General features: G+C 39.7%; 1 protein-coding gene across 9 annotated transcripts in view; it reads right to left on the bottom strand.

The window, feature by feature from the left end:
• Positions 1 to 20,274, bottom strand: part of HMBOX1 (homeobox containing 1) — a 139,225-nt gene that overhangs the window by 30,390 nt on the left and 88,561 nt on the right. For all 9 annotated transcript variants that reach the window (XM_063300793.1, XM_063300837.1, XM_063300818.1 and 6 more), the window contains exons 5-8: positions 19,739 to 19,849; positions 12,260 to 12,413; positions 1,827 to 1,909; positions 400 to 495 (exon numbers count right to left, since the gene is read on the bottom strand). In XM_063300793.1, the coding sequence (XP_063156863.1) occupies positions 400 to 495; positions 1,827 to 1,909; positions 12,260 to 12,413; positions 19,739 to 19,849 (444 nt within the window). The remainder of the gene's footprint in view (positions 1 to 399; positions 496 to 1,826; positions 1,910 to 12,259; positions 12,414 to 19,738; positions 19,850 to 20,274) is intronic.

Raw genomic sequence — 20,274 nt, 5'->3', positions numbered from 1 at the left:
AGGTATATTAAAGTTCATTATACTATGGCCTAATATTCCCAGGTAATCACAGTGGTGGGCTAAATATATTTCATCCGTTGATCTTTTCATCAGAATAAGTGCAGATAAGTTTCCAAAAACACTGGAAATCTCTAGGTTTTCTTGAAAGACATGAATTCCCTGACTTAAGGGACTTAAAGATGCTATTATACACATATGCCAATGTTTTTTGACAACATCTTAACACTGATGAACTGTTCAGTATGGTTTAGTAATAACAAAGGAAGAGAAAAGATTTGTTTTGACCATGTTGTCAAGCTTTTACTTAAAAATATTATCAAGACTCTGTTTTCCTGTTAAGAAAAGTCAATCATGTTCCATCTTTCTTCAGCAGTTCTTCAAGGCTGTCTGATACATTACCAATATTGGCTCGCCTCTTGATTTCCTTCCTTCTATTGGCAAACCAGTTGTACACTTTGAGGGAGGTAACTCGCTCCAGGTCTGACAGCTTCTTTCCTGTATAGGATAAAAAAGAAACCATGCTGGTAAATTATTTGCATTTAGAAGACCCAGGATAGTATAGGACAGGATTTCCAAACCATATGAGAGTTTATTTTCTAAAATACACGCTTATTGTTCTTTTATATCCGAGGTGGGCAAACCTAAAAACTAGGGGTGAACCCAGGGCCACTTTTAATAGTTTTTGGGGAACTGAGGGCTACAAAGGGAGTATACCACATCACAGGTATAAGAGTGCCTAGGACTGGGAAGGGGAGTTTTGAGAATTTTAGGGTTTAAACTAGTCTTCTTGGGTTTCCCACCCAAGATGGCAGAAACCATGCTTGCAGTTTTCAGTAAACAGTCAGCAGCGGCTCTGAGATTCTCCAAAAATGGACTAGGGTTGCACATTGTTCACCCTACATTATTCCTAGAGCCACATGAGGCATTGAAATCCCACCCTACTTTTTGTGCTCCTGAAGCATCCTTTGACTACATTGTTGGAAATTAGTCAGTGCAACTGCCAAAAATATATCCTTCCCTTCTGAGGGTGGAAACAGATGAACACTGTAGCATAAGAGCAAGAAGTTTAACACTGTTAATTCAGCACAGTTTGATCTGTTTTTTTAAGAAATGGCATGACATCTTTTGAGCTTCACAGTTCTCTTTTAAAAAGGCTTTCCTTTTTGAAACACTTCCAAAAAACTGAGGCTCCCGCCACCCTGAATCTCTCTTTTCTTCTTTCCCTTTTTAAATCTTGCCCAAACAGAAAATATTCCTGGGGTGGTAGGGGACTGTTGAAACTCAAAATGCATTGGGCCATTTTTGAAAATAGTAACTAGGCTTTGATGGCATATTTGGATACTGTATTTCTCTTTGATTTTGTCTAGGATTGGTGCAGTTTTTCAGTCTACTTCTGTGATAACCCATGCCTGGACGATTTATTGAAGTAAACAATTGTTAAATTAAACAAACTAATTGTTGTACACTGCCCAGAGTCACTTTGTGTGAGATGGGTGGCCATATAAATATGATTAATAAATAATATTTTTATTGTAATAGTATCTTTTTATAATGATTGTTTTTTATTTATCCACTGTTTTATCTAATTGCTGTATGCCACCCAGAGTCGCTTTGTGTCAGATGGATGGCCATATAACTAAATAATTAAATAAACCAACTAACAAACAAACAAGGTAGACTCATATGCAGACTCATAAGCTGTCTTTCCCAGAAAAAGGAAAGGAAAGGAAAGGAAAGGAAAGGAAAGGAAAGGAAAGGAAAGGAAAGGAAAGGAAAGGAAAGGAAAGGAAACAACAACACATCCTCTTCTTGGCTTCCTTCTGTACCTGGCTTTTGAATCACTGCATTACAGGCATTTGCAATTTCTTCCCTCTTGGCCTCATCGGGATATTGATTCTCATTGAAGTAGCTACAGAAACAAAAAGAGTGCATTCATCTTAGAAATCCTACTCCTTGTACCAACACAAAATAAAGACAACAATCCCAAACCTTTGAGAAGCTGTACAGAGAAAAAAAAAATCACCAACTTTGACTGTATGAAAGAAGGAGACTCGTTTGCTCTTTCCAACAGAAGAAAGGGCTGTGAAGAATAGAGTTCTTCAGTGCTTTGGATTTGAATGGGGGAAAAAAAGCCCATGTAGCACCTGTCAGCAACTCCTTAAAGCAGCTGCCTCTTTTCCTGGAATCACTGCAACATAATCCCAGGAAAAGAGACATTTGTCTTAAAGAGTTGCCAACACTTTTTCCCCCTTGAATCAGAAGAGCCACACAGCCGTGGTGTGTATCAGTTTCACACAGATGAGCTAATGGTCAGGATTCAAGCCAGGGATAGGCAACCAGAAGCACTTCTTATGCCCTTACTCTTCTTTCAAAACGAAACCCTGCTGGTGAAAGTTATGTATGTATCAGGATTAAGAATAGCTGTCACCATTAAACATGATTTATATCTGGGCTTAGAAAGAGATTTACAAATTGCGAATTAGCATTACTTCCAAATGTTACTAGCAAATGTGACAGCAGCCATCACATTTAGCATGAACAGATGCATAAATATCTATGTCAGGAAGAAGGGAGGAATGTGTCACCAGCAGCTAAAATATGTGCTAACATATAACTGACCACTTAAAAGGTATGCTGGTGAGATTTATTAAACATTACCTAGAGGTCCTGATTAATAAAAAGTAATACCTTATAGAAAACTCCATGTTTTTTGGCATGGAATCAGCAAGCTCCTAAAGTGGATACCAGAGCATAAATCTGTCCATCTTCAGGGCTGAGGCAGGGGCATGGGCTGCCCCCTACCTTCTGGGATATTCCAAACCATTTCTGGATTATATTTATTTGTTGAATTTATATTCTATCTTTTCAGTTACAGTAGCTAACAATATCCAATTTTAAAACATAGATAATGTACCATTAGGAACCTATCAATAAAATCACCCTTTGCCCACCCAGTTAAAGCCCACTAAAGAGCTGACCCATCAAAACCTCGCCCAAATAAAACCATTTTGACCTGCTAATGGAATAACAACAGCTTATCTGAATTATCCTCGCAGGGAATTTATGTTTTTTTTTTAATTGATCCCTCTTCTTTCCCCTGGGAAGATTTAAGGAAAAACAAGCAGAATTCTGTTCAACTGCTTACTGAGAAATATGCTCATGCCCTCCATTGAGTTCAAAGGTCCTGGCATAACTAATAAGCATTAGACTGCTATCAATAACATTTTTTAAAATGTGCACATTTTGTTATCTAGGCCAAGAAATCTGGCTACAGGTCTGTATCAGGAAAACAAGCCCACTTGCAAGATTCAGTTCCATCCACATGCTGCTTCTTCAACCTCTTCAGCTATTTTGGATTCCCAAAGGATGAGTCGTTTCCCTTGAGTTTCTCACTGCTCTCCCTCATTCGCCAGTGCCCCATTTTTGGGGCCGGGGGGGAGGGCTGCTACAGGCAGGAAGAGTTCCCTCCAGCTATGCCCACCCAGAGAGTTAGGTGGCTGGCTATGCCTCAGCTGGCTTGGCTACCTCTTGTCTCACTGGCCCCAGGAAATTTGGGGGGTGGGGTAGAGAAGGGCAAGGCAGAATGAAGGGAAGTGAAATAGGCAGCAGATGAAGGCAAAACAAGCAGCCAGAGCTATTAGATCACAAAGCACATGGTTCCCATGTTGGGTGCTTAAAAAGAAGCCAAACATTAACACAGGTGCACAGGAGTCCTACTGCTCCTGCTACAAGTAACAGAGTTGGGGCATTAAGGAAAGCCAGCTAATTAATGGCTACCGAATTAAGGAAATTAATTAAGGAAAGCCAGCTAATTAATGGCTACTGAAAGGATAGTTTTTTCTATTTTTATTACCTGAGAGGCTGGAGAAGCGTTTCTAAAAAAAAACCAGGATGGAAAAAAGAAAAGAAAGGAAAACCACTATATCCCAGTTTTGAGATTTGCCTCTTGTTTCCATGTTTCTTTTGTGACTTGTGGGGTAAAAGTTTGAGAACTCCTTTTTTGTTCCCCATCCTTCTCTTGGGCACCTGCTTCTCCCAAGAATCTTTATGAATTCTTATACAGTGACATTAGGGCAGTGTTTCTCAACCTTGGCAACTGGAACACATGTGGACTTCAAGCTGCCAAGATTGAGAAACACTGCTCTATAATTTGAGGGTTGTCTTTTTGGTTTTTCTTGATGTTCAGATGCCGTTTTAGGCTTTTCGAGTGAAAATGAATTCCAGCATTCAGGAGGAATGAACAGCCATTCTTAATAGCTGTTCCTGATGCTTCCACTTCCACGCATTGCTTGTTTAAAAATAATTCCTTATCTCTTCTAGCTAACCTCTGGAATTTTGCATTTAATTGGGCATATCTCCCCCTATCACTGTTGCCTTTTGCTTTCCTTCTTTCTTGGGCTACTTCTAGTGTCTCAGCAGACAGCCATTTTGCCTTCTTGGTTTTCTCTTTCTTTGGGATGTATTTTGTTGCCGCCTCCTGAACAATGTTGCGAACTTCTGTCCAGAGTTCTTCTGGGACCCTATTCCTCACCTCCACTGCATATTCCTTAGGAATATTAGTGAGCTCATATCTAGCTGATCTGTGGGTCTTCCCTAAGCTCTTTAGTCTGATCCTAAATTGTGCAAGAAGAAGTTCGTGATCTGAACTACAGTCAGCTCCCGGTCTTGTTTTTACCGACTGTATAGATGTCCGCCACCTTTGGTTGCAAAGGATGGAGTCAATCTGATTTCGGTGTTGTCCATCTGGTGAACTCCATATATAAAGCCGTCTCTTAGGTTGTTGGAAGAGAGTGCTTGTCATGCAGAGTGAGTTCTCTTGGCAAAATTCTATCAGCCTATGTCCTGCTTCATTTTGTTCTCTCAGGCCATGCTTACCTGTAATTCCAGGTGTCATTTGACTGCCCACCTTAGCATTCCAGTCTCCTGTGATGAAAATAACATCTCTTTTAGGCGTGTTGTCCAGTAGGTGCTGCAGATCCTCATAGAACTGCTCTATTTCAGCTTCTTCAGCATCTGTGGTTGGGGCGTATATTTGGATCACTGTGATGTTAGATGGCTTGCCCTGAATTCGAATTGAGATCATTCTATCGTTTTTTGGATTGTATCCAAGCACTGCTTTAGCCACTTTACTGTTAATTATGAAGGCTACTCCATTTCTTCTGTGGTCCTCTTGTCCACAGTAGTAGATCTGGTGGTCATTTGATGTGAAGTGGCCCATTCCAGTCCATTTCAGTTCACTGACGCCCAAAATGTCTATCTTTAATCTTGACATCTCACCAATAACCACATCCAATTTGCCCTGGCTCATAGATCTTATATTCCAGGCTCCAATGGTGTGTTGATCCTTAGAACATCGGATTTGCCGTTCACCACCAGCACTGTCGGCCGCTAGCCGTCCTTTCGGCTTTGAGCTAGCTGCGTCATCACGTCTGGGGCTAGTTGAACTCATCCTCTGTTCCTCCCCAGTAGCATTTTGACCATCTTCCGACCTGGGGGTCTCACCTTCCAATGGTATACCGACATATCTCTGGTTGTACTGATCCAGTTAGTTTTCACAGCAAGAATACTGGGGTGGGTTGCCATTACCTTCCCCAGGGATCGCATTTAGTCTGACCTGTCATGACCTTCCCGTCTTGGGTGGCCCTTCACGGTTTAGCTCATGGCATCATTGAGGTACTCAAGCTCCAGCACCATGACAAGATAACAATCCTTTGCTGAAGTGCAATACTGTATTTAGCCCAAAATCTGTGTCAAAATATTTCACAACATGTACAGGAAAAATGAGAGCCAGTTTGGTAAAGTGGTTAAGGTGCCACGTTAGAAACCACGAGACCATGAGTTCTAGTCCTGCCTTAGGCATAAAGCCAGCTGGATGACCTTGGGCCAGTCATTCCCTCTCAGCCCTAGGAAGGAGGCAATGGCAAACCACTTCTGAAAAACCTTGCCAAAAAAACTGCAGGGACTGCTAGTTCAGGCAGTCTCCAGGAGTCCACGCTGACTTGAAGGGAGGGAGAGAGAGGGAGGTTACATTTACAAACATCTGTTTTCAGAGCAAATGACTTAGAAATATGTGTTTAAATGCAATTTTCATGCAGATCTCATGAAATGCAGGAAAGAGATGGAAGGACATCAAGGCATGCAAATACCAAAGTCTGGAAAATGATTGATACATCTGTTTGCCCCTCCTTCTGTTATAAAGCCTATCATGTTCTTCTGGGCCTACTACTATGAAGCTTTGCTCAAAGTGCCCTTTCACACCCCTCACAGAAATTATATGGTTTTTCAACATTTTAGTAGTGCCAATATCAACATGAACCCAACACCATGAAAACAACTTTCTGAATGTTATGAAGAGAGGTTGTGTGATATAAAGACTAAAGATACGTGACTGTTGACACCATATTAAAGTAGTCCCCACTTTCAAATTTCTATCAAAAACTATTAGACTATACTCAGAATGCTTTGAAGCAGTAAAGCAAAAAAAAAAAAAAAGCGTAAGGATAAGTAGGTGGGGTGGGGGAAGGAGGCAACAAGATGAGCAGAATGAATGATTACAAAAGCCCGGGGATAAACCTTCAGCAAATGCAATTGTGCTTTCTAGACAAAAGGCGCCCGTCAGGATGGCAATGGCTGATTGCAGAGGGAATCAAATGATCTCTTTTGTGTAGGTGACAGTAAAGGATGAAAATGAAAAGTGGCCAAAATATGTGAGCAGGACGAGAATGTGAAGCAACGGTAAAAAGACTGAAATATCCTTGAAGCAGTTCATTTCTATGATTTATGTGAGGCCTAGAAATATTGCCAACTTGGAGAAATCTGTACTATCAGAGACAGCAGGAGCAGAGCACTGGGGAAATGCATCTCTGATTATTGGTTAGGGAAAATAACCTTTGGTTCTGCATTAATGTGTCCTGCGTTGAGTGAAGATCACTATCTATCCTGCATATACAAACTTTCACAAGGAAATTGCACATTTCCAGTACAAAACCTTGTTTTCCCTAAAACATCTACATTTCTAGTCACATAGATGTGGAAGTCATTTCAAATCTTAGGCAGTATCATCCAGAGGTTACATTTGACCATTTTGTACTGCATTTACATCGCCACTGCTCTGTCCATTTCTATACTCTTGTCTCAATAAGCACGGATGTGTCCTGCTCAGTAAGCAGGCCATAAACTTTTCCAGGATGCTCCATCCCATTCCACTGCTGTTGTTTTTTTGTGGTCCCTCAAGTCCCCTAATGCTATTGACATCAAACCAGAAAATTACAAAAGTAAATTGGTGCATTAAATCTTCAACAGGCTTAATGTATTTATTACTGTTTTAACCCTTCTCCCCTCCCAAGAAAAGGGAGGGGAGAAAGGAGTGCCAAATCTTATCTCTACCCCCATTAAGTGATATTGTCATGTCACTGTCCTGCTCACATGGCCTGTAGTCACTTAAAAAATTGAAAGATTGAAGTCAATTATACTAAGAAAGGAGCCATAACAGTATAAATCACAGTTTAGTAGCATGATACCTGCCAAGGCTCCAAGACACAACTTTTTACCACAAAATAAAGTAGTAAAAAAACTCACCTCTTTTCAGATTAAAAAAAATTAACATCCAGGCACTGTGTGCACACAATGGTCCCTGAAGGCCAGAAAAGCTTCCAGGCTCAAGTGCAAATGCAGTGATTAACAGACTGAGCTGTAGTCAGAATTGGAAACTTCTTATTTTATGATTTCCCTGGGTGGCCTTAAGTAAGCCACTCTTTCTTGTCCTTCCTCTTGCATTTGTCATGTTGAGAAAATATTATTGATCTAATTTACTGAATGATGATAAAGGATTACAAACACAAATGATTCAACAGTCCTCATTTATTTGGACAACTCTAACTGTATCATACTTGGTAATGGTTAATTGGGATTGCTACTTTTTGCCATTTGAGAATGCCTTAGTAAAATTTAAATTGTGAGAACTGCTATCTTTCACATTCAATCTTATTACCCCAAGAAAGCTGAAATTGCACTCTGGAGTTGAGAGGCTCCATCTAGTCTCCAATATACAAATACACGTATACATCAAAGTGAATATTTGTAGCTCAGGGTTAACTGTGGAGTCCTTGGTGCTCTCTGAGCCTTGTTGTTTTCTTGCAGATGCTTCATTGCCAGACTAGGCAACATCTTCAGTGCAAAGAGGGAGTGGGCCTTGCTCTCAGTTTATATACCGTGGCTTGCCCTGCTTGTGTTGGTAGGGTGTTGTTCTCTCCTTGGGAGTTCTTTGATTGGGCTGTTGTTTGCTGCTTGGTTGATTGCCTGAGTTAATAGTTCCTTGATTAGGGTGTATTGTGCTGTTTGATGGTTCATCTGGTGTTAATCCTAGTTAATCCTAGTTAACTAATCCTAGTTTTGCATATCTGAGTGTTGATTGCTGGCAAGGGAGTGTACTGGTCTTTTGGCTTTTCTATTGTCTCTTCTGAATGGTATGTCAATGTTGTTTACCTCTATGTGTCTGTTGATGGCTGCTTTGTCTGAGTGCCAGGCTTCCAGGAATTCTCTGGCGTTTTTGGATTTGGCCTGGTTTAGGATGCTCACAGTTTCCCAGTTGAAACTGTCCATGTGTTGTGAGATTAAGGAGTTCTCATCGTGTCTTCTGACTGCCAGTTGGTGTTTGTGGATGAACTCTGCTAGTCTTCAGCCTGTCTGTCCTACATAGTGGCTGCTACAGTCCTTACACTGTATGTTGTAGATGACTCCTGTTTTTTCTTCTTGGGTTACTGGGTCTTTTGGGTTACTTAGGATGCTTTGAAGCGTTTTAGTTGGTTTATGTGCTAAGGTGATACCATGCAGTTGTAACAGTCTGTTGGTAGTTTCTGAGATGTTTCTGATGTATGGCAGTGTTATGCTTTTCATAGCTTCTGTTGGTTGGGTTGTAGGGTTGAGTGGTCGGGCACTTTTTGATAAAGTTGGGGGGGTATCCATTTTGCTGGAAGATGCTGTATAGATGATCTGTTTCCTTTTTCTGGTGTTCTGGGTTGCTGCTGTGCGTGAGTGTTCATCTGAATAACGTTCTTATGCAGCTCCTCTTGTGGGAGGTTGGGTTGTTACTTTGGTAATGGAGCACTTGGTTAGCGTGGGTAGCTTTCCGGTAGACTTGTGTTTCTAACGTGCCATCATTTCCTCTGCTGATGAGGATGTCCAAGAAGGGTAGTGTGTCGTTGTTTTCTTCTTCCCATGTGAATTTTATTCCATTGAAGACATTGTTGATGGTTTCGTGTGTTTCCTCCAATCGTTCCTTTTTTTATTATGACGAAAGTGTCATCTATGTACCAGATCCATATGTATACAACCCAAAGTATGGATCTGGTATGTAGATGACACTTTCATCGTAAAATGGTTCTGAAAGGGTTTTATAACAGCACCTACCTTTTTATAGATTAACCAGGTTGCTGAGCTGATTCAATGTTAATGGATTATAAGGTGCTTTTGTTGTTATCCTTTTTTACTGTTGTAAGCTGCTTAGAAATTTTATGTTGCAACAGGGATAAAAATAAATAAAACAATACTTTGAACAAGGTAGCTTCAATTTGGTCTCCATGATTTACCAAACTGATTAAAGCCCATAACTCATATGCAGTGAGTCATATCCAAGGAAGCAAAACTAGGTAGCATACTGAGTTCTAGGAGGACTGATTTCTGTTGCTAACAGGTTACAAGTGGTAAGTACAGGCATAATTGAAAGATGGGCTAGGAATCCTGGGACAGAATTCCCAGGACATATGTAATTGCTGCTCCTTCCTCCAATCATGGCCCATTGGTTAAACTGTTTTTACTGTTATTCACTGAAAAGCTCTTTTACTCCTTTGGAAGTAGTGTGTAAGATTTCACCCAAACCACTGTCTGAAGGGTAGTAGGCAGAGATTTGAGGACAAAACTCTTTGATATTTTAGCTCAGTGTTTCTCAACCTTGACAACTTTCACATGTGTGGACTTCAGTTCCACATGGAATTCTCCAAGGCTGTGAAAGTTGCCAAGGTTGAGAAACACTGAGTTAGTTCTTCTATAATCTAATTTTATTGCAGATACTAGAAAAGCTGTAAATAAAGCAGAACTCTAAAACCACGTATTTGCATCCCTGATTTTAAAACTGTCTATCTCTTTTTCCCAACTTAGGACCTACAAATGAAGAGCTGGTTGTTTTTCTGTGGTGGTTGACACCTGCATGTTCTTATTATAATGACCTTACTGAGTCTCAGGCTCTTTGCACCCAAACGTGATCCTTCTACCCTCACACAAAGAGTTAGGATTGCCTACCTTGGTCTCCTATAGTTACCTCTCTCTTAGTGGCAAGACAGACTGCCAAAAATGTGCCTCAGGGATTGCATTACAACTCTTTGTCCTGCCGGGAACTACAAGTGTTACTGAGATAGATGGGACTAAAAGTTTCAGACCATTTTTCTGTATAATTTAGGTATGGAGGATTGAAAAGGGGCTTGCAAAGGGTTAAGGTGCCAGCTTTGTCCCATAAACCACCAAATCCATTGTGATGGACTTTTTTTCCCCCCAAAAGTTTGCTATATGTGACTTAAGCCACTATAACAGAGTATCCTGAGGCTAGAGAAGAGACTGCTGTAAGGAGAACTGGATAACACTATGTGAAATGTTTGGTGTTAATGTTAAGAAGTTTATGTTTATTTATAACCTATTTTACTTACTCTAAGCCTCTGGGACAGACTAGAAATGTGAATGGATGATCATATAATCAAACTGATTTGCCGTTTATACCCAAAGCATTTGTCTGGATTAACTGTAGCTCCCTTCTCAATGGAGAAGAGTCATTCATATATTTTGTAAGGAGGAGATGCCAAAACGGGGGTGGGGTGGTGTTGCCTGCAGGTCAGGGAGAAGCGTTATTATAGCTGCATCAATACAAAAGAGCCCATGCTGTAGTTATTGGTACCACACCAGGCATTAAGTTTAAAGATTATACATTTACTGGAGTTATTTTTTCTTTAGAGACAGTTTGGTGTAGTGGTTAAGGCATCAGGCTAAAATCTGGGAAACCGTGAGTTCTAGTCCCACCTTAGGCACAAAGCCAGCTGGGTGACCTTGGGCCAGTCACTCTCTCTTGGCCCTAGGAAGCAGGCAACGGCAAACCACTTCTGAAAAACCTGTGGTCAGTAGAACTGTTAAGTTTATAGTCAGGACTGTCCAACTGAGAATGCAATTTATAGAACACATTGGGGTGGCATGTAAAGGTGATGAATTTATTTAAACTCATGTTGTTTCTGTATTTTATTACTCGTTTTATTATATCTTGCATTTTTATCTTACCATTTTATCTCTATTTTATCCTACTGTATTTTATTGTATTTTATCTTACCATATTATATTTTATCTAATTTTACTGTATCTTAGCTGTTTTATGGTATCATATTTTATATTTTATATCTTATAGTGGCTGATGCCCAACTTTCTGATATGTGATTAATCAATAAAGTTATTCAAAAACCTTGCCAAAAAACTGCAGGGACTTGTCCAGGCAGTCTCCAAGAATCGGACATGATTGAATGGATTAAAAAAAAAACATTTACTGGAGCTGCTATTTTTTCTTTAGCCTTCAGAGTGTAAATACTGTAGAAGTTTTTTAAAGTACAGAACACAGAGGAAAAAGATGGGTTTCTGAATATATTGAAGAAAAACAAAACACAAATAATTGGCAATGGGTGAATATTTTGTGGCACTCCTACAAAAAACATCAAAGGAAGGAAAATTGAGTCTGAAATGGCTACAGAGTTTTAAGAATGCAATCCTCATTCAGTGGAGGCAAAGAAATTAAGTGATATCAGAGGGAGTTATCTGTCACAGGAGAAGGCAAGCAAATTACTGTTACCTACAATTCACATCTGAAACATCCCCAGTGTATTCTTTCAAATCTACAACCAAAAGTCCTACAAAATTATGCTGCGTATCTGAGAGCCATCAAGACCCCTGAAGTAGCTAGTTCCCATTAGTGAGTTATTAGGAACCAATTCTTGCAACCACTATTCTATATTTCCACATACCTGTGTAACACTGTTATAGGACACAATAATGTCATATAATACGGCCTGTTCACCTGCATATCCTTTGGTGTGATCTCTTGCATATTTTACACTGGGGAACCACTGGCTTGAGTAACATCAGAAAAAACATTTTTTTAATTCTCTTGGGCTCTGTGAGATGGTCCAATCTAGCTCTCACCATATACGTGTAGTTCATCAAGTTCATATGTTACCTTTCCATGACAGCCAAACATTCCTTTCTCCAGGTAAACCGACTGCCGCGTCGCAAGCGGAAAGTCCCAGAGGTAGCTGTGACTGGCGGAGGCGTCTGTCTCCACTCTGGCTCTTCAACTGGAATGGGGGCTGGTCTCATGCTTAATGTAGCCCCTGGAAAAAGCAAAGCAGAAGGCAACATGTTTCCTAATGAACTAAAAAAACCGCCCACTTCTCTTCCCAGTCTGGCTGATGACAAGGAAGCAGCTCCCAGTGGGAAGAGACTTTGTTTTGTCTGAAATTAAGATAGCTAGCAGTAAAGAGAACACAACCCAATCAGAAGAGCTCCTGATAAAGAAGTTAAGTCAATGCACAGTGCAGCACGCCTGCAGGTTGTCATGCCAAGTCTCCTAATACCTCACATTCAAGCAAGAATTAATATTACACTGCAGAATTCCACTGGGGAAGGCCCCATTACCATGTAGAGATTGTAAATAACACATACATACACAGTCATGCATTTTTATTGGCTCATTGCCTATAAATACAATGGGTAGTGGGAAGGACATTCTTAACATTCTGGGCTGTCACTACACAGGTGGAAGATGGCTTCCAGGCACGGTTGCTTTCATAGCAAGCAGCTTACAAAGATGGCACACTTGATGCCATGGATAAAAGAAACGGAATCTTGGGATGAAAGTACTGTAGTATTTCTTTATGGTGTTTCTCTACCCAGCATTTCTCACCAACAGAGGACTTCTACTGTAATACATAAGTTCACACTATACTGTTATAATTTAATGTGATGGCTTATAAAAAAAATTGTAAGTAGCCTGGTAATTTGTCTTGAAAAAACTTGTTTTTTCACACATTTAGACACTATTCCTATAAAGTTTTTACATGCCTTCCCTCTTCTGTTATGCTCACACAAACACAAAGCCTATTATTTCCTAGCAGTATGACAGTACTGCCTTCTTCCTTGTCTGCACCTCTTCTCATTACCAAACATAAGTACTCCCTCTAATGTACAGAGCATTTGGGGTTCTACGTCAGAACAGCCAGAATGTTCATTAACATTCCATAACACCTTAGCAGTTCAGACCTCAGTATTATTCAAGCATATGAAAGCAGAGATATTCAAGCTTATCAAAAAACTAAAGATAGTCAAGCTACTTGAAATTAATAATGACTTTCAAACGAATCTATATTTACTACAGATTGCTTATTTTTCCTGTTTTGTATACTTTCTTCATTTTTAACAGCAGCACAGCAAACCCAGAAAATACCAAATCCATGTTTTTGATATAAAAGTTGAAAGATGGAGCAATGGATACCTGAGCCAATGATCCCACCCAACGTAAGGGAAATCTCTATACAACTGCATATGATATTTACTGAAACAGGATCTCAACTTTTATATGGATTCATTCAGTCTGCATTTCCAAAACACAGTTGACAAATCAGAATGCAGATATTCACAAAATTCAACATTTTTCATAATGTTGTCATGTAATTTGCAATTCTAAAACAACCTACAAAATATGTAAATTAGGACAAAATAACAGCAAAAGTATTTACACAAGGAAAACTATTCAAAATATGTATATAAAGAGAAATGTACATAAAAATGTGTAACAATTACCAGACAATTTGGTGGAAGAAGGGGCAAATTTGCAAGCTAAAGCAGAACACTGGGCTCATAGTTCTTTTCAAAACAAGGAAGTGACCAAAAGTGAAACTGACAGATCCAGCTACCCCAGTCTAAAAATACTTCAGCAGAGTTTTAATTAAAATTTTGTTTTTAAATAAAGTATCAGTAGCCACATGCAAAATACTGAGAGGAGGCTCTGAAAAGCAAAACTGATTTCTCTCTGGAAATCCTTTTCAGTGAACTTCAGAGCAGAATGAGAAAGAGAGCAAATTTCTGTACTGTTTAGCTTCCAGGTAACAGATGCAAAGTAATTCTGTAAGACAAGCATTTCAGAGAGGCTTCTTAGTTAAAAGGGAGATTAAAAAAATCTATAAATTTTCTTTGGCAATATTTCTGCTTCCATGTAAATCACTTATTGACAGGCCTGCTTTCTGAATACACAACACGTTTTCCCTGTTCTGAAATTGCAATAGTATTAGAAATGGCCATACAAAAGAGCAGTATAGCCAAGAGATTAGATCACTTGGCTATAACGCTGAAAGCTTTGCTGCTTCAAAGCCTACTTTAATTTAGTACTTGATGACTCTGTCATACCACTCCCTGTAAAATGAAAGGCACGCCTACCTGGTACAACTAAAGCCCACTTTACAAGAAAAGAGTAGGATATTTGGCAGCCACCATATTGCTTGTATACAGCTGGCTGCTGAAGTTCTGAGGGAACACACATCCCCGTTGCCTGCATCTTTTTCTGGGAGCAAAGAGCCCAATCGTATCTTGGTTCATCACCAACTTCCTTTTTCTTCGAAATGAACTTCCATTTCAACACTGGTCTAGTTTCTGTTCTCTTCTTCCTCTATTCTCCTTGGCTTCTTCCTCCAACAATTTTTAATTCCCAAACACAAATTCAGCCATATCAACTTTCTTTCAATCACTTTAACGTCACACTCAGTCTCAGAACAGGTTCTTTAGACCTTTTTCTTTCCATTCTGTTCTCCCTTCCCCATATCTTCTCTCATCTATTGCAGATCAGGGAGTTAAAAAACAACAAGCATAGAAAACAACATTTGAAGGCCATTTCATCACTCATATTGATATTCATTCTGAGCTTGGACAGGTTCAACTGTAATGACTGGGTTAATGTCTTATGATGTTACCAGCAAGTCATCTGAGCTGGTGGAGACTGAGGAAGCGGTGAAGGTTTTCTGTTATATGAACATCAATATATGTGATCTGGATCCGTGCCTGTCCTGGTGCCTTCAGATGGCAAGAGTGGGGCATTCAGGGGCTGGATTTAAAAAGGGATCAATGTTTCTTTGACAGCAGGCATGATCCTAACTGCCTTGAAAAAGGTAGCGGTGTGACCTCTCTTGAAGAAGACATTTCTCAATCCAGACTTGTTAGAAAACTACTGTCTGGTTTCCAACCTCCCCATCTGGGGCAAATTTGAGAAGATGGTAGTGGTTCGGTTACAGAGGATCCTTGATGAAACAGATTATCTGAATGCTTTTCAGTCTGGATTCAGGCCTAGACATGGCGTGGAAACAGCACCAGTCATTCTGGTGGATGATCCACATAGGGGCCTAGAGGGTGAGCATATGCCCCCTTGATCCTATTAGACCTCTAAATGGCTTCTGGTACCATTAACCATGGCATCTTACTAAACCATCTATGAGGGTTGGAGAGATCATTCTGTGGTGGTTCAACTCCTATCTGAATGGGCAGTTAAGAGTGAAGCCAGTGGGTGCTCCAGAATAGGAAAATGCAGGACTCAGCTTTCTCCCATGAAACTACTGGGAGAAATTATCAGTCAGTTTTGGGTGAATACACTGATGATACTCAATTTTATCTTACCAGTCTAGCCTGGGATGCAGATGTTATAGAAGCCCTAGCCCAGTAACTGGTTGCTATGAATTGGTAGAAACAAGCTTAGACTTAATCTTAGCAAAATGGAGTCCCTGTACAGAAGCATCTTGATTCCACTGTTAGCCCTGGAAAAGGTCACCCTCCCCATAAAAAAGCTGGTCTGCAACTTGGGAATACTCTTGGACACTCAGCCCTTGCTCAAAAAACAGGTAGAAGTGAGGGGAATCTTTGTCCAGACGAGGTTAGTGTGCCAGTTTCATCTCTATTTGGTCCAGGAGGCCCTGGTCTTGTACTCATGCCCTTATCATCACTTGGTTAGATTGTTGTAACACTCTCTTCATAGTGCTGCCTTTGAAAATGATTCAAAAGATAGAGTGGATACAAAATTTAGTGGCCAAGTTATTAGCAACTGAGAGCTGCAATATAAGATTTATAGTTATTCTCTAGGGGCTGCTTTGGTTGCCAACTGGTTTCTGGTCCAGTTCTGTTTTTGACCTCTAAACCTCTATATGGCTTGGCTCCAGGATTTCCTACCATCCATTTTCTCCATGTAAAATCTGCATGCAAGGAGGGGATGCTTAGGATCCTTTTCCATACCTGAATACAAGTGGATTAGTTCCGCAAATAGAGAGTGGTGTTTTCTATTAAGACCATGTTACAGAACAACTTGCTCCCACATATGCACCTGGCACCTCCCTATCAGCCTTCTGGAAGTTAAATCTGGTTTTGTTTGAATTACTCTTGAGGGGCTGATCTGGACTGTTGGTTGTGTGAGCACTCATTGGTATTTGTATACTTCGTTTTGATATTTTGAATTTTGTGTAAAATGTTAGGACTTGTCTTTTTGCTGGGCAGTGTAGAAATATTTCTAACAAACAAACAAGCAAATAAATAACACGGTTGTGGCATTTTAGTTTAGAAATCAGATAAAATTGAGGACCTTACAGAAATGTATAAAAATTACAAGATGGATTTGCAACAAAATACTGCAACATGGATTCCAGTGAGTCCACTTCTTTCCAAACTCACTTTCACAGTTTCTCTCTCTCTCCCCCCCACCCCAAATATTTAGCCATTGTTCCATGGATATTAAAGAAACCCCATCTTCATGGTACTGTTTACTGAAGTCACCATCTTTCTTTTTCCCCCCCATATATTTTTCTGCATTGCTACAACTGTTATGTTCCCTTGAGTCTGCTGGTACTGGAAACTTATGTGTGAGGCTTCCTTGAAACAGTGGTGGTCACAGTCTGAATTTTGGATTTAGAGGGAACAAGTGAAGCCCCTGGCAAAATGTCAAGCCAAATCTGAAATTATAAGACATACAGCTATGTTTCAATCATGAATCCATTGCTTAGAAAAGTATTTATAACTGTATCTATTATAAATGTGAACTGATGTGGAGGTAGCCCAAAGGTTTCGAAAAATTCCTATGGGGTTCTTCATGGGCTCACTAATTTCTTTTGTGACTATTCTATTCACAACAGGCTTTGCTCCCTCTAGTTCTGTAAAGATTGTGTGGTTGATTGTGTTATCTCATTCACTCTTTTGAGCCCAGACTTCAGATGGTGATAGTGACAAGAAGATTCTTCTGTAAAGTTTATATTTGCTCCCTCCCTTCCTTCTGCATTCTCTTCTACCATTTGTGAATTGCATCTTGTTCCCTCCTAAAATACTAATGCTATTTGGTGCTCCTCCATATTGATTGACAATAATAGTAAAACAAAAAATAAAGGTTCTGTTTAGAACTTCCATTACAGTATGTCTTGGATCTTAAGCATACATTTTCTCTGTTTTTTTCTGGGTTAACCTGGCCTTAAAAATAGTAGGCCAGACATAGTGAACCACACTCAAGCCTTGCTAAAGCATTAACAACTGGGAAAAAATTATTTCTTATGGAAGAGGAATGTCTTTTATTCCCCTTGTGCAGAACAAAGCCATACATGTTCAAGCAAGGAGAACATGGGATAGAGCCCAAGGAGAAAGCTCCAGCACTTTTGCTTAAAAAATGCAGACAGCTGTGCCTGGACTGCAAGCCAAAGCCATCGCATCTCTGTGTCTGCTTAAATTGGTGATGACCGGAGAGAGAGACAGAAAGTGCTGCCAAGGTTACTCACTCATCGACTCATGCAGGCCTGGCTACCTATTTGCCAATAAGACTAATCAAGCCAGACCAAATGAATTAACATTCTGGATGTCAAAACAAGGGTACTACGAGATCTGCCAGAGTGGCTTAAAAGTCTACCTCTGTAGCAGTGCTCAAGTCTGAATCCAAAACTTCTCGGAAAATGTATGTATTTTTCAAGTGGAAAGTTATATAAAAGAGTTTTCTATTACTCAGATATCAATCTATGGGCTACATTTACTTTTGCTATCCTAAAGCATATAATGGTAAAGGAATTATCAACCTGGTCCCATACGCTGGCCAGAGAGGAAGTATCTTATTTATTTATTTATTTATTTATCAATCAATCAATCAATCAAATTTATCATCGCCCATCTCCCAAAAGGGACTCTGGGCGGTTTACAATAAAACATAAATAAGAGAAATATAAAACTATAAAATGCTATAATATATAATAAAATAAATATAAGTGATTTGCAACCAAAAGCTAATGGCTGTGTTTTCTTGTTTTTTTTTCTCTTCCCTACCAATTCATCTTCCCTTTGCATAATTTTTTTAGATTGTTAACCTGAGTGCCAGGTCTGTCTTTCTTATTTATTCCTTTTTGATTGATGGCTACCATTTGTGGCTACTTATCATATATGTAAGTGGAACTCAAATGTCCAGAGATTCTATATCTCTGCATAAAAATGATACGCAACATGAAAAGTCCATAACGTTCATGGGATGCCTACCAAGGGAGAAAGGGGGAGACAACTGCAACAGTTTAACCAAAATTTAATCTAACAAGGTAACCTCATACTTATTTTACATACGCATACAGACAAGGACTAAGAGATAGGCTTCAAACAAAGCAGTATTAACAATGATAACAAGAAAGCACCTCCAAGCTGGAGCAATTCAAGTCCTCAAGTTTTGAGACGAAAGCAATTATCTGGCAAATTCTGCACACATTCATACTCATCCTGCTATTCTCTTTTGAGGTAAACAGCATTATACAAAATGCAGAAAAGGAGTAAGGAATGATATGCGAAAGAAATAAAGGCATGTAATAAGAAAATATAGATTAATCTAGTTTATATCAAGACCATTCACTATACTTCTCCATACTTTTATTTCCTGAAAATCATTCTTATTTCCACCACATCCACAAACTGCTTCAAACATTGCTCTTTGTCTTGAAACTTCTCACTTCTCTTAATCAACACCACCCCACCATGGCTTTCTCAGTTTGTCCATTCCTCTCAACCCATTTACTCTTCTGTTAAGTATTTGTTTTGTGATTTGATCCTGATTCATTTCAACATCTCAAACTATTTTTTTTCACACTGGTCACTCTTTTTCAATCCACATTCATATTCAATCCATATTCATTCAGCATTTATGTGTTCTTGACCCTATATCTTCTTGTTTTACCACACATATTCTTAAGTAACCCATTCCCATTGCATTTGATTTACTTTTATGTTTCTTCTGAAATATCCAACTCTTACTTCCACATAACAAAATGGGCAGAAGCAAACTCTTATACACAGCAATTTTTCACTTCTTTCAACATTCATTTCATCAATAAACTACCTGCTACCCACTACCTTTCTGCCAGGATTTGCATGTCTTAGAATGTCTCCATTCATTTTCCCATCTTTAGTAAATATTTTACCAAGAAATACAAATAAAAAGGCATAGTTTAGAGCAGTGTTCCTCAACCGTGGCAACTTGAAGATGTGTGGACTTCAACTCCCAGAATTCCCCAGCCAGCCCCATGCTGGAAGTTGAAGTTCACACATCTTCAAGTTGCCAAGGTTGAGAAACACTGGTTTGGAGGAAATGGCTGGAATGTCTTAGCTTGATTTTGTTTACCTGGATTTGATTTCTCAAGCTGGTACCATCGGTAAAAGGCCCTTTTCTTTTGCTCACTCAGGTCTGATCCCTGTTGCAACAGCCAGTGGGAAATCCGACTCTGACTGATACCTGCATGGGAGACAAAGAGAAACATGGGAGAAGCAACCACAGCCGATTTGGTTCTTTAAAGAGCAAAGCACTGCCTATGCACAGATGCTTTAAGGTGCTTGAAAAGAATCTGAACAAGGCTCAGTGAATCAACCTGACATTTGGCCTGTAATATGAACCCCTGAGAATACTTGTCCTGTTTCACAAAAGAAAATCTCCTGTAAGTTTCTAACATGAAAAGGCAGGAAAGTAGACTCTGAAGACATCTCAGAAAATGGAGGTGAACAGCTCTGAACCCTGTAGGAAAGACAGCAGTCAGGAAATATGGCTCCAGAGCAGCCAGCCCCCATCAAGAAAGCAGAATTGTCCCTCCATCCATCAGGAATTCACAGAACAAGCTAAACAAATAGTAAGCCACCACCTTCTTCTTTAAAATAAATAAGTAA

Source organism: Candoia aspera, chromosome 1 (assembly GCF_035149785.1).
Source record: "Candoia aspera isolate rCanAsp1 chromosome 1, rCanAsp1.hap2, whole genome shotgun sequence".
Taxonomy (NCBI): Eukaryota; Metazoa; Chordata; class Lepidosauria; order Squamata; family Boidae; genus Candoia; species Candoia aspera.
This window is presented reverse-complemented; position numbering and strand designations above follow the sequence as displayed.